Below are 12,535 nucleotides of genomic sequence, written 5' to 3' on the forward strand. Positions count from 1 at the left end.
CAATCGAAGCCCAGCCGGCTCCTCGCCTTGTGCGTCTGTCCCCTCGAGCACTTGAGTTGCTGAGAGTTCAGTCTGGACTCCAGGCCCCACAGGGGAGCCAGGGAGACCAGTGACTGAGAAACTCCACACACTGTCGGTGCGGCACTGAGGGGCCTGTTCTCAGGGGAACCAGTCACCTGGGAAAGGAAGGTGGCGCTTCCCCAGCCAGTACCAATGAATTGGACAAAACATCCACGGGCTATAGTTCAAAGTTTCACAGAGATTTGTTCAAGGAAATAAAAAGGAGTGGAGCTGTATTTTATAGCGACTTCTGTATCACTCGCTTTCTTAATTCTGTTTACGTTGGGCTTCACAGAATCACAGGAACGCACATTAGTAATGCTGAAATACAGCTGTCTTCCTTGCTGTCTCAGTTTGTTGGGTAGAATGTCAACGAAGTTTGATACCGGTAATCCTTAATAAAACTAAGGAAATTTGAATTGAAACCCAATAAGCCTACACATTGGAACTATGTCCTAACACTATACATCAACCACAGTCAACAGCAGAGGGGGGGGCGTTTTAGTTATTGCTGAAAAATCAGGAATGCAAACTCCCCATGGTGCAGAAGGGGCACCTACTGAGACCACAGGGAAAGAAGAGCCCTCTGCAGGGCGCCCAGGGCCCAGAGCTCCAGGGCGGCGGAGGAAGGAATCCTGGGCTGTGAACACAAAACCGGGGAGGTGGGATGAGAGGAAGGGGGAGCCCTGGGATCACCTGTCAGGCTGCAGTTCCCCTGATGAAAGAGCAGCCAAAAGTGGCCTTCACGGAACTGAAAAAATTGCACTTGAAGTTGCTGAAATTATTTTGCCCCTTCTTCCAAAGGTAAAAAAAAAAAAAGGCCTTGTGGTTGTTGGCAATTTTCCCTGTGAACAAAGACCTTCTTTCTTAGCAGGCGGCTGAGAGGGTCTGAAATGGTCCCTCACGTTCCTCCCTGTGTCCCATTTTTCCTACTAATTCCCGTGAATGCAGCAGCTTCTGGCACGCTTCCGTGTCTTTCTCGAAAACGTCTAATAAAAACACTAACTTGCTTATTTCTTTTGCTGAATGTGAAAATAATATTCGTTACTAAACTTGCAGCTTTGGGAGGAAACATATAGGATTAAATAACATGGAAACACAACCCAGACCTGTGATGCGAATGCTGACACCGCGTGTCTCCAACGTGCCACGTTTGCGTGTGAACTAAGTGTCCTTCAACCACTGAGCCCAGAAAATGTCTATACAAAACACAGAAATGTGAGGGCTCAGTGTGCGAGGAGAGTACCCATCCCAGGACCTGTGCAAAACCTCCACTCCTCCCCAAGGATTGCATGACTGCGGCTGCATTATTGTCGGTAGGGCGTGGTGGTCCCAAGGACTAAAATAAAGCGTAAAACTCGCAGATCTGTAAAGGACCACCACGGCCACTGGATAAAGAACCCATCCATCCAGTGCACAAACCGCTTCACAGCTGATGGCTCCCATCTTGCCTGACCTCTTTCCACATCAGGGAAGCCTTTGCCTCTCTGGACAACCCAGGCTACCGCTGGACAACCCTAACCCAAACCATCTCAGGGTCTCTCTCAAAGTGAGCTATAGTCCACCCACAACTGCTGGGACTAGTTAATGCGGTGACAATAGCACAGAACAAAGCCCCTGGGCCTTCCACCTGGCAGCTTTTAATGACCCAAAGCAGCCTGCCGGTGGATCTCTGGCGCCCAACCATTTCTTCTCTTGGATGGACCCCCATTCCTTTGTCCTGTCTCCAGCCTCTGGGCAGTCCCTGTGGCCTCAGGGTGCACTAGCTTGGCCACCTCCTTTTGAAATATGATACTAAGAAGACCTCTTGGCTTTCCCATCCAGAGGATAATTACAAAGCCAGTCCCACTCCAGGCTTTTGCCGAAGTCACCCAAATGGAAAGCAATCAGATGTCAGCCCAGAGGTCACAGGTGTCTGACTGAGCACAGGAAATGAGTGCCGACTGCGAAGGCCTTCACCTCCCTCCTGGAAGTAAAAACAGAGATGTTTTCCTTATAAAGACAGAGGAGGGCACAGAGTGGTTCTAAATATATACGAGGAACCATAAAAGAAAAAGACCAGGGAAGAGTATTTCCCATGGGGTTTCTGTTTCCTTAGCTCACCGCCAGCCGGTAGAGGTCCCTAGTTCCCACCTCTGTCTTTCTTTTGGTGCCAATTTCTACCCCGGGTTCCTTGCTTGCTCTCCCTCGCCTTCTGTCTTTTTCTGCTGTTCTAGGATCTGCTGTTCTCTTTGCTTTTGCGATGGTCCTCCCCTCATGTAGCCTGTGACAAGAGCTTCTCCATCCTTCCCATCGGTCCAGTCCCCACATGGCTCTCCACCTCCTGCCCTGCTTGCTCTCAGCAGACCCCGGGGGTTCCTCGCCCCCTTCTGCCCCTCGGACAGGTTGACGGTGCTGAGCGACACCAGGGGCGGCCAGGGTCATGGAAAGATGGCCAACAGGCAGGAAAGGGTGGGGCTCCAAAGTGTGCAGAATCGTGACCTGCAGCTCTGTCTGCTCCAACTCTGACCCTTCACTGCAGCTGAGATCAGCAGCAAGATGGGTAAGCTAATTTATGAGAAGGTAAAACAGACTGAAAGTCTTTCTTGTTGTGTGTGTGTGTTGTGTCTGTTTGTTCCAACCAATGGAGCTTCAAGCAATATAAAAAGTAAAGTGAAAGCACTAGGCAGGGTAGAAGCAAATACTCTTGAGCAAGAGGGCGCTGCTGCCTGGGGGTCTAATCCTGGAGTTGGCTCTTGCATCTCTCCAACACGGTTCTGTTTCCTACTTGAGCTCAGAGGTCCTCCGAAACCTGGTGCCTACCCCTTGGGTACTAAGAAGCCGCTCTGCTCCTCACGTGATGTACTAGGAAGCGAGGTGTGAGGATGCCGACAAAGGTGGGCTTGCTGGGGAGGGTGGAAGGGGAGTGAATAATTTGCCACCAATACAGCAGGAATGGGGAGCTGGGAAGGAGAGTCAGAGGGTGGGATGTCTACTACAGCTTCCACCTATAAGGAGCTCAAAGAAAACACGCTTTAGCCCTGGCCAGCGTGGCTCAGTGGTGAGCGCTGGCCCATTCACCGAAGGGTCTCGGGTTTGATTCCCAGTCAAGGGCACGTACCTGGACTGCAGGTTTAATGCCCAGCTCTGGGTGGGGTGCATGCAGGAGGCAACCGATCCATGTCTCTCTCTCACATGGGTATTTCTCTCTTTTTCTCTCTCTCTTTCTCTCCCCCCCTTCCACTCTCTCTAAAAAAACAACTGGAAAAAATATCCGTGGGTGATGACTAACAAAACAAAACCTTATGCCGTATCCGGGGCCCTCCCAGTCCCGCTGGAGAGATTCAGGGAGCTGTCGTGGGGGCTGGAGAAAGACTGATATGGGACCTACAGCTTGAATTCAGTCTCCTCTGAGCAAGATTTCCAGCTGGCGAGCAATGAATTAGGGGTGGACTCTTTGGCAGCTGCCCTTTATCAGCTCATTTGGTCAATTTGATCCAAGTTAGCATACATAAATCTGCAGATGTCATCACTGGACTTCTCAGAGCTCCAGGCCGACTGGAAGGGTCTCTTCCCATACTAATGACAAGAAGAGCTAATGCCCGGTGCCAGGCACTGTTCTGTGTGTCTAAATATAATAACTCATTTAAAACTGGCGACAACCTCTGAAGTGGGTACTATTTTTGTCTCCACACTGCAGTTGAATTTTGCTCAAGGTCACACAGCAGCAGGGCTGGAATTCACACAGCAGCCACCTGGATCGAGTAGGGCTCTAACCGTCCAACGTGCAGGTCACTGGTGTCAATGGAGCTTTTTATATCAAATGTAGCCTACACCCTACAGCCAGTAAAGTGTACCAGTGAAAGGCTGCATGACCGGCCTGTCCAGGACTTTGCCTGGACTGAGAACCATGTCCACCTGTGTGTAACCGAGGGTCTGTGCTGTGCGGATGCGACTCTGGCTGTTGCCCAGATGGCAAAACCACCCCCACCCCAGGGAGCCCCACTGACACCCCACATCAGGCACCACAGTGGCCAGTCTCCAGATATTATGGCGCTGTAACTTCTTGGTCATGGATGTCAAAGCCCTTTGGAATGATCCTGTACTGGATGCTCTGGGCAGCCAGACAGTCTTCCGAAGGTGGGCGAGCCAAGAGGGAAACGCATCTCTCTTCATCCCATACCCAAGCAGGGAAGTGTCTCCAGTTAGGGACTCAGGACACAAAGTGAAGACAGACCCTCTCTCCTCTACATTCTTGCCCACACGCCCCAAATGAACTCACCTATTAGGAGGTCCCTAGCTGATTGAAGCGACCCCGGAGAGAAGAGCTTCAGGCCATACACAGCATAAGTGCGGGGGTGCCTGGCTTTGGCTCCGGCATCAAGAAGTAAAATGAGGCCACACAGCACACAAAAATAGACTGGTCTGCTGTACGTAATGATTTGGTTGTGTCCCTAGAAAACAAACACAATTTCTGAACGGTACTTTTATTTTGATTCTATGACAGAATCCTCACAGTCGATAATTTATACCATATAAGAAAACTTACACCATAAACTCACTCTCCCCCCTTCCCTCCCATGGCTCATACACACAAAATACTGGGAAAGAAAAAATGATGGTTACTCTGTCAAATAAGGATATAGAAAAGAGCCAGGCCAGGCGTGGCTCAGCGCTTGAGCATCGACCTAGGATCCAGGAGATGGGGGTTCGATTCCCGGTCAGGGCACAGCCCGGGTTGCAAGCTCGATCCCCAGTGGGGGCATGCAGGAGGCAGCCGATCAATGACTCTCATCATCAATGTTTTTCTCTCTCTCTCTCCCTCTCCCTTCCTCTCTTTAAAATCAATAAAGATATACTAAAAAAAAAAAAAGAATGTAGAAAAGAATGTTATACCTCTCAGACTCAACAAATGCACCTGAAATTTTAATTACCAGCTGTTTGGGTTTTTTTTAAATATGTCTTTATTGATTTCAGAGAGAGGAAGGGAGAGGGAAAGAGAAACATCGATGATGAGAGAGTCCTTGATCGGCTGCCTCCTGCACACCCCTTCTGGGGATCAAGCCCCCAACCTGGGCATGTGCCCTGACCGGGAATCGAACCCTGATCTCCCAGATCCTAGGTCGATGCTCAGCTGCTGAGCCCCGCCAACTGGGCTAATTACCACCTTTGGGTACAACCCAGATCCAGTCCAACGCTTCCCCAACAGCGAGACTTCCATTTGGACTGTTTTTCACACACAAAATGAATTTAAACCAGTATTTGCACTGTGTGGTTTAGATTGAGCTTCACTATTGATAGGAAATAGAATGTAAGCTGCGGGCTTCCGTTTCCTTATGTTTTTGAAAGCAAGACAACACAGGAGCAGGTCCCACCTGCAGAGGCCACACACGATGCCCGAGGGAAGCACAGTGGAACCGAACGCTTGCTGTTTATATACGTCCCTCTGAGGCGGACTGACAACTTAGCACATCCCATCTTAGCCCTCAGGATATTGTTATGAGTAGAAACGTTTTTTATTCGCCTCCTTGGAAGGACAGAAAAATTAAGACAAAGATGTAACATCAACTTTCCAGGGCAAAAGCCAAGGAAGAATTTACATCTCAGAAATCAACGCACAACTCATAAGGCTCAAAATAAACCACCCAAAAACCGGTGAGTTGGTGGAGACAATCCTTTGCAATCCACGAACCACTCTGAGGGTAAAAAAGTAGAGATTACAGTGATGTGGCTTCATATGTGAATTTTCAGTCACTGCCTTGAATGTGTTATATTTAGAAATGCAATTTCATCGCCGCTGCTCCTGTAATAGAAACAGGCCTGTTCTGAGACCATCGTTAATAAGAAGGAACGGGCTGTCCATGGGGGCTGGTGATGCTCGGCCCTGAGTCCAGGCTCAGCCTTCAAGGAATATCTGTGCTCTTATGAAATTTCCTTTTGAATCCAAGTAGGTCATAGATTAATGGGTGTGGGAATACTTTCTCTGCATAAAAAATTGAAACTAAAGCCCAAGTTAAATCTTAGCGCATTTCTTATCAAGTGAACAGCAGAGTAAATTGGTTGGTGCAGAGAGCTATTCAGTATACAAACACACAGCGTCTGAGATACTGCCCCGAACTGACACCCTTTAGGAAATATAATTAAACAGCTACCTTCCTCTTGCCCTGATTCTACCTTTTACCGGAAGGTTAAAAATGGACTTTGTAGGACCTGAAAGTCTTTGGCCTTGAACAAGTTGGAGATAGCATCTTGGGTCTGCCAAGTCACTATTTATTGGGTGTGGGAACACTTTCTCCGGATTTGTAATTTATGAGAAAACCTGAGGCTCCCTTGGAAGGAGCCAGCCCTCACCACACTCACGCCTCATCTCACTTCCCGTGCACATTTGGGTCCCCAAACAATTCCAAGAGTATCCCTAATACGTGGCATATAAGTCACCTTTATCCGCCTTGGTTCCCGAGAGCACCTACTAATAAAATTTGCCTGCTCTCCAGTTCCTCCTTCACAGGTGAATCCATCATCGAAAGCCCCCAGGATTATTTTCTTTCAATAGAAAAATTCCACTCGCTCCTCCTAATGAAGTCTGATCACAATCTTTTAAAACATATCCAACTATGTTCCATCTGTTTTTAACCTTAAATACACTGGGGGCAGGACTGATTTCAGCGGGGCTGGGGCTTGGAGCCCACTTCCCAAGGGCTGATCTGCATGTGCCTTCGGCCTCTACGGCCCCACCCACATCGACAATTTGGGGCCCAGGCTGGGTGAGGGGAGAGAGCCCATCAGACCTCCCTGAACCCCTTGCGGAGGGCGGTGGGACGAGGCTGAGAGGCTGGCCCTCCTCACTGATCCCTTCTCAAGAGAGTGGGCTGGTCAAATGCTTCAAATTTGTTAAGAAATTTTAAAAAATGGTTTTTATTATGAGGAGACAAGGGTGCCTTAGAGAATCCTAGAGGACCCAGGGGCTGGAGGTCAGCTGGGCCTCGGAGGCGACTAAGTGGGGACTGTCCACAGCCAGGCCACGCGCCCCCACCCGGGGTCAGGCGGCCTCGAGCGAGCCTCAGGCCTCCTGCAGCCTGGCACCCCGCTTCCCCCGTCCACAGGCCCGGAAGAGCTGCCTCACGCCGCCGAGGCTGTGCGTGCTCCCGCCCAGCCGCGCTCGCAGGTCGGGCCGTGCTTGACGGCGGACTTGAAACAGCTCACATTTATCCAGCCGCTCCGTGTTCTGCTTTCCTTAAATGGTTCACGCGCCTAGTCCTCAGGATGCTCTAAGAACTGCATACTACGGTTCTCATTTTGTCAAGAGTAAACTGAGGCATGAGGATTAAGAAATCTGTCCACAGACAGAACAGTATAGCCAAACAAGAACATGGGCCTGGCCGCGGGCTGCCTGGCCGCCTAGCCGCCTGGCCTCCTAGTCACCTGGCCGCCTAGCCGCCTGGCCTCCTAGTCACCTGGCCGCCTAGCCGCCTGGCCACTAGGTCCGGGCTCCCGGCCACCACTAAGGAGGTGACAGCCCTTGGAACTGGATCTTCCCAGGCCCAGGGCTCCACCCGACTTCCCCGAGTCCCACTCCTCATCGCCACTCTCTGAACTCGCAGTGTGCGTGTTGCTCAAGCAAAGCAAACACAGAGTGTGGGGAGCATTAGGAATAGCTTTGGGGTGTTGACTTTTCCTAAAGGGATTCTGGAGGGTCCCATGCTCTGCCCAGCCCCTGTGGCACTGTATTTACTTTCCACCGAACGCTCATCGCTGTAGGAAGGGTTTGCTGTTTTCTAAGATTCTCGTGGTGGTGGAGGCTATTTACTGAATGTCATTTCTGGAGGACGGGTGATGAGCTCGCCTGTCTATTTAGAGTCACCCTGAACACTTCCACTGTACACTTGGTTCCCCGTGCATGTGGCATGAAAGGAGGGAATTGGGGTACTGAGCTGAACCCCAGTAAAACCCCAGCCAACAACTATCCTACGACTCACACTTGGTGTAAATGAAAAGCCCAGAACACTGGAGAAAGCAGCACAGGCCATGAGCAGCAACCAAAGCGTCAAGTGATTGGCAACAGGAGACTAGTAAGATGCTACTTCCAATTTCCAGGATGGTGGAAATTGACAAGCTAGTCTAAAAACTGAAAAGACACAGGCGAGTGAGTTTCTATAAGCTTGGCTTATAATTTAATTCCACAGAGCGATTTATTTTAGGTCCAACTTCCTACTCTCAGGTGCGTGGACCTTGACAAACGGGCAGGTGCCGGTGTCCAACCAAGGGGCAGCGAAATGGACATCGGAGTGTTCCTCTGGGCGACGCCCAGGTAGTGGTCCCCTTTTTAATGACAGAAATGTACTACATGACAATTTAAGGCAATTTGGAATGGCTCATGCTTTACAGAGTGCTTTTCTGAGCCAAGTGAACACACAACTAAATAGAGAGGTATTGCTTAGCTTTTAAGATCCACTAAAAACTAAGCTGACCACCTTATTCCAAGGACTGAGGATTAAGAAATTAGTTTATGTCATTCAAAACCATCTTTCTGATAAATACGACCTTATCCAGGTGGCCAAGGTCAATCCAACAGTGGTAAGTCCTGTCGAAGGTGCCCGCCCTTGACAGGATGTGATGCAAAGGGCTCTTTGCCCTGTGGTCTTCTCCCCCAAATCCACCACCCCAGTCTGATCGTGACATAAACATCAGATGAGTCCCAACTGAGGGAAAGTCTATACAGAATCTCTGTCCAATGCTCTTCAAAACTGTCAAGATCAAAAACGAGGAAAGTCTGAGAAACACACAGCCAAGTCAAGCCTGAGAAGCCACGACGGATGAAGGTAATGTGTCCTGGGGGGTCCCGGAACAGAACATTAGGTGAAACTAGGGAAACCTGAGTAAAACACGGACTTCAGTTAACAATAATGCACCAATGCTAGGGGACAGGGCACTGGGTATACGGGACCTCTCTGCACTGTCTTCCTAATCACCTTGTGAATCTAAAACTGTTCTAAAATAAAAAGCTTATTTACAAAAATCATCCCCAGTGATCTGTATGTAACCGGCGGTGGTGCCGAACGTATTGCAGCCACAGTTCACTGTACTGTGCGCAGGGAAACGAGGTAAACGTGCCGAGCGCGGGAGAAAGCGGCGGACACGTTCCGGGGGGCCTGGCACGTCCCCGGCCTGCGCTGGGCATGTGGTGCTCAAAGTTCAATTCACTCTCAAAGTCCCACCGAGGTGGTTGTCACTGTCTACACCTGGTTTAGTCTCCTTACGTCCTGTTTCATTATTTCCTCTTTTATAGATGGAACGCCTGAAGTTTGGAGAAGGAACCTGCCTAAGATCCCGGAGTTCGTACAAGGCTGACTCAAATCCCGACACCTGAGTTCCTCGGGAGTGCTCCGAGACGGCCTCCACCATCCTCGCCTGGGTGTTAAATGCAGATCCCCAGGTGCTGCCCCAGGGCATGGGCCCCGAGTCCCTGCAGGGCTGGGAATGGCCCCTCACTCCATCTCTGTGCAGGGGATCCCAGGGTGTGGCTGCCTCTCAGATATCCCCCCGCATTTTGCTTTCCGCGTTACGTTTAGCGGCTATGTTGGGTAGACCTTCGTATAAGCCTGTGTGAGCCAAGCAGCAGGCTCAGGGCCCATCCTCTACACCCCCCTCTGATCCTCAGCTTGCTCCCAGAACCCACTCAGCCCCCAGTGTTTTAAGCTCTCTAAAGCTGTTTTATTTTTATGATCAGATGCATCTCTTTCAGGCTCAGAGTCCACTGTACCATATCCATTAGCCTGTCATTATCCTACATCTATATCACAAATACACTGTGTTAAAATTTTTATTTTTTTATCTTCTGATTTTAACAACTTGCTCAACATTTGCCACTTCTGTGCTCCAGAAAGGAAACAAGAAAAGTCAGTGGATTGCTCTAAGAGAAAGAATAGGCTGACTTTATTAATAGCCCCTCCTCCAAGTGTACAAATTAACGTTGATCTGAAAGCGCTTTGTTTCACCTGACAGCCCGGAGGAGCGCTGAGCCAGGCTGGGGCGGGTGGCGGGCTTGAGAGCCCCCTTGGCCCAGACCTGAATCTCTCTGCCGACCGTCTCCTTCCTGAGATGTCTCATCTATAAGCTGGAGATGGTAAACCCTTCTCAATGCCTGCGTGACTCCATCCGATCTCAAGAAAAAATACCGTGTAGCGACCACACTCTCTTTCCTCTCCAGAGCTGGTAGAGAAACGCCAGCTCAAACCAGGGAGTAACCTGCTTGGACGCTGTGTAAGTGAATTAATTACTGCCATGAACACAGTCAGAGGCTGGTGACGGCTCCCTGGGGCAGGGGAAGAGGTCACTTCCTACCATGTAACTATGACGCACTTGCCCAGATCTCACCCTCACCAGCATTTTCTGTACCGCTCCTGAAAACACACCGAAAATGCATGTTTCTCAGCGTGGGGCACCCCTCCCCCAAGGCACCAAGAAAACAGCGACACTGAGGTGCCATCACTAGGAAAGCGGTGGTGTGGCATCCAGGGTGGGCTTGAGCAAAACCTCGCAGAGCCACCCAGCGCCTAACCCAGATTCTGACGGTAATCACAACAACACGTCCTAATACCCTAATTACGCTGCTCCTGCGATCCTGCCACTCAGGCTCCGGGATAAAAGGAGCGGCATCATATGTAAACCAATTACGGGAAACAGAGGAATTTAATAAGACAGCAAGGGGTGCCATGTGATCACCCAATTATAAGCTTCTCTTAATTACTATGAACTAAACACAAGCTATCGAAGATTTAAATGCAGCCCCAAATCCTGAAGGTGAAATTTTAGAAAGCACAATAGAGGGGAGATCAAGCTTTCTTTCATTGGGAGGGTTTTGGGGGCCCATGGGAAGGTTCTCAAGAAGCTGGGAAGTCCACCAGGCAGTGCTCAGCGCAAAGGCATGTGGCCGGGTTCCTGGTGGGGACGGGGCGGTGCCAGACCCTGTCCCACAGCACCCGCAGGGAAGCAGCAGCAGCGGTCAGTGGAACTCACCGAAGCTGTCAGAGCACCAACCGGCCAGGGCTGCTGAGCCCAGAGCCTCAGTTACACAGCATCCCAGCTGCGGGGACAAAAGGTCACGATGCACTTGAAAATGTGAAACAGGAAGAGAATTTCAAAAGGTGACTCATGCTTTCGGAACTGATATGACCAATAATGACAGCTGCCAGGTAGTGAACAACTTCTACGTGCCACGTGCTGTTTCTAGTACATTGCATGAACTAGGTAATCCCCATAGGCCTTTTCATTTCCTTATTTACACACTGGGAAACTGAGGCGTGGGGAGCCCACATCTCGCTCAGGGTCAGCATTCAAGTGGAGGGCCCAGGAGACAAACGTAGGTGGTGAGAGTATAGGGCCTGCAGCCCCGCCCACCAGGCTGCACGGCCTTCCTGCCACGCGTCCGGTGGGACAGAAAAGACCCTCCACACATGCTTTGGCCCCCACCCTGGACATTCCCCACTACTGGCCACGCCCTGCTCTCAGATCCAGCCTGAGCTAGCCCACCATGCATTAATATTTCTATTTAATGCTATTTAATATTTCTATTTAATGTTGCTAGTTATATACTCAATATATAGGTATACGGACATATATTTTGCCTTCTGAGTGGATCTGGCCCATTCCCCTGTCTCCAACACAAGGAGACGAGACAGCTACTTGTCCTCTTGGAAACTTACGTGTATGGGCGAGGCGGGGTCAGGCTGGACGCTCTAGAACACAAATCAGAGTGTCTGTGTCATCATCTCATGGTTTCAAGGACACACTAGTGACGGTAAGAATGAGACGTGGCCTTGCCTTTAGCAGGGAGTACTGGCAGCTGGCCATGACGAGGCAGAAGAGGAGCACCCACAGGTCTCTGCAGAAGCCCCGGCTCAGCGTCAGGAAGCCCAGCAGCGACACCAGGACTATGAGTGACACCGCCAGCACGTTTTCCTTGACATCTTCGGTTCTGCACAACAGACAGACACAAGGGAAAGGGGTGCAAGGTGAGCGTGTCTGTCTGCAAACAGGGGACCCTGCCTGCTCCTAAAGAGACTGCGGGCAGAGCGGTAATCTCAGCATGCTTTACACTCGCTGGCAAGATTGTAAGGTTCCTTTCTTTCTTGCCTTAATCCTGTGTTTCACAAACAAAATTCTAACCCCAGATTCCTGTTACTGAAACAAATGAAATATAATCCCATTGGGTCTCCTTGGCCTCCCAAGTGGGTGGGTTTACTGGGAAGATGCTGTTAACTGCTCCATCCACAGCAGTGAGATGGTTTTAGGTAAAGAGCGTCACCGTAGCCAGGACTTGGAGCCCAGTTTCAGGAGCCTGAGAACTCCAGCCCGAGAGCCCACAGTGCGGAGGGTCTGACAGGCATGTGTCCCCACCACAGTCCTTCTGGCTGGTTTCGTCTGGGGCGATCAGCAGTAGAGGACGGGGTAGGCTCACCCAGAGGCGGGTACTGCCAGTGGGTGTGCAGAGGGACCA

At 50.4% G+C, this 12,535-nt stretch overlaps 1 protein-coding gene across 1 annotated transcript in view; it reads right to left on the minus strand.

Moving 5' to 3' along the window:
- The window catches only part of PCNX2 (pecanex 2), a 194,611-nt gene that overhangs the window by 136,665 nt on the left and 45,411 nt on the right, over nt 1–12,535 (minus strand). The window contains exons 11-13 of the mRNA XM_081123781.1: nt 11,860–12,013; nt 11,742–11,774; nt 4,322–4,493 (exon numbers count right to left, since the gene is read on the minus strand). Coding sequence (XP_080979907.1) covers nt 4,322–4,493; nt 11,742–11,774; nt 11,860–12,013 — 359 coding nt within the window. The remainder of the gene's footprint in view (nt 1–4,321; nt 4,494–11,741; nt 11,775–11,859; nt 12,014–12,535) is intronic.

Source organism: Miniopterus schreibersii (assembly GCF_964146895.1).
Source record: "Miniopterus schreibersii genome assembly, chromosome: 21".
In the NCBI taxonomy this organism is placed as follows: Eukaryota; Metazoa; Chordata; class Mammalia; order Chiroptera; family Miniopteridae; genus Miniopterus; species Miniopterus schreibersii.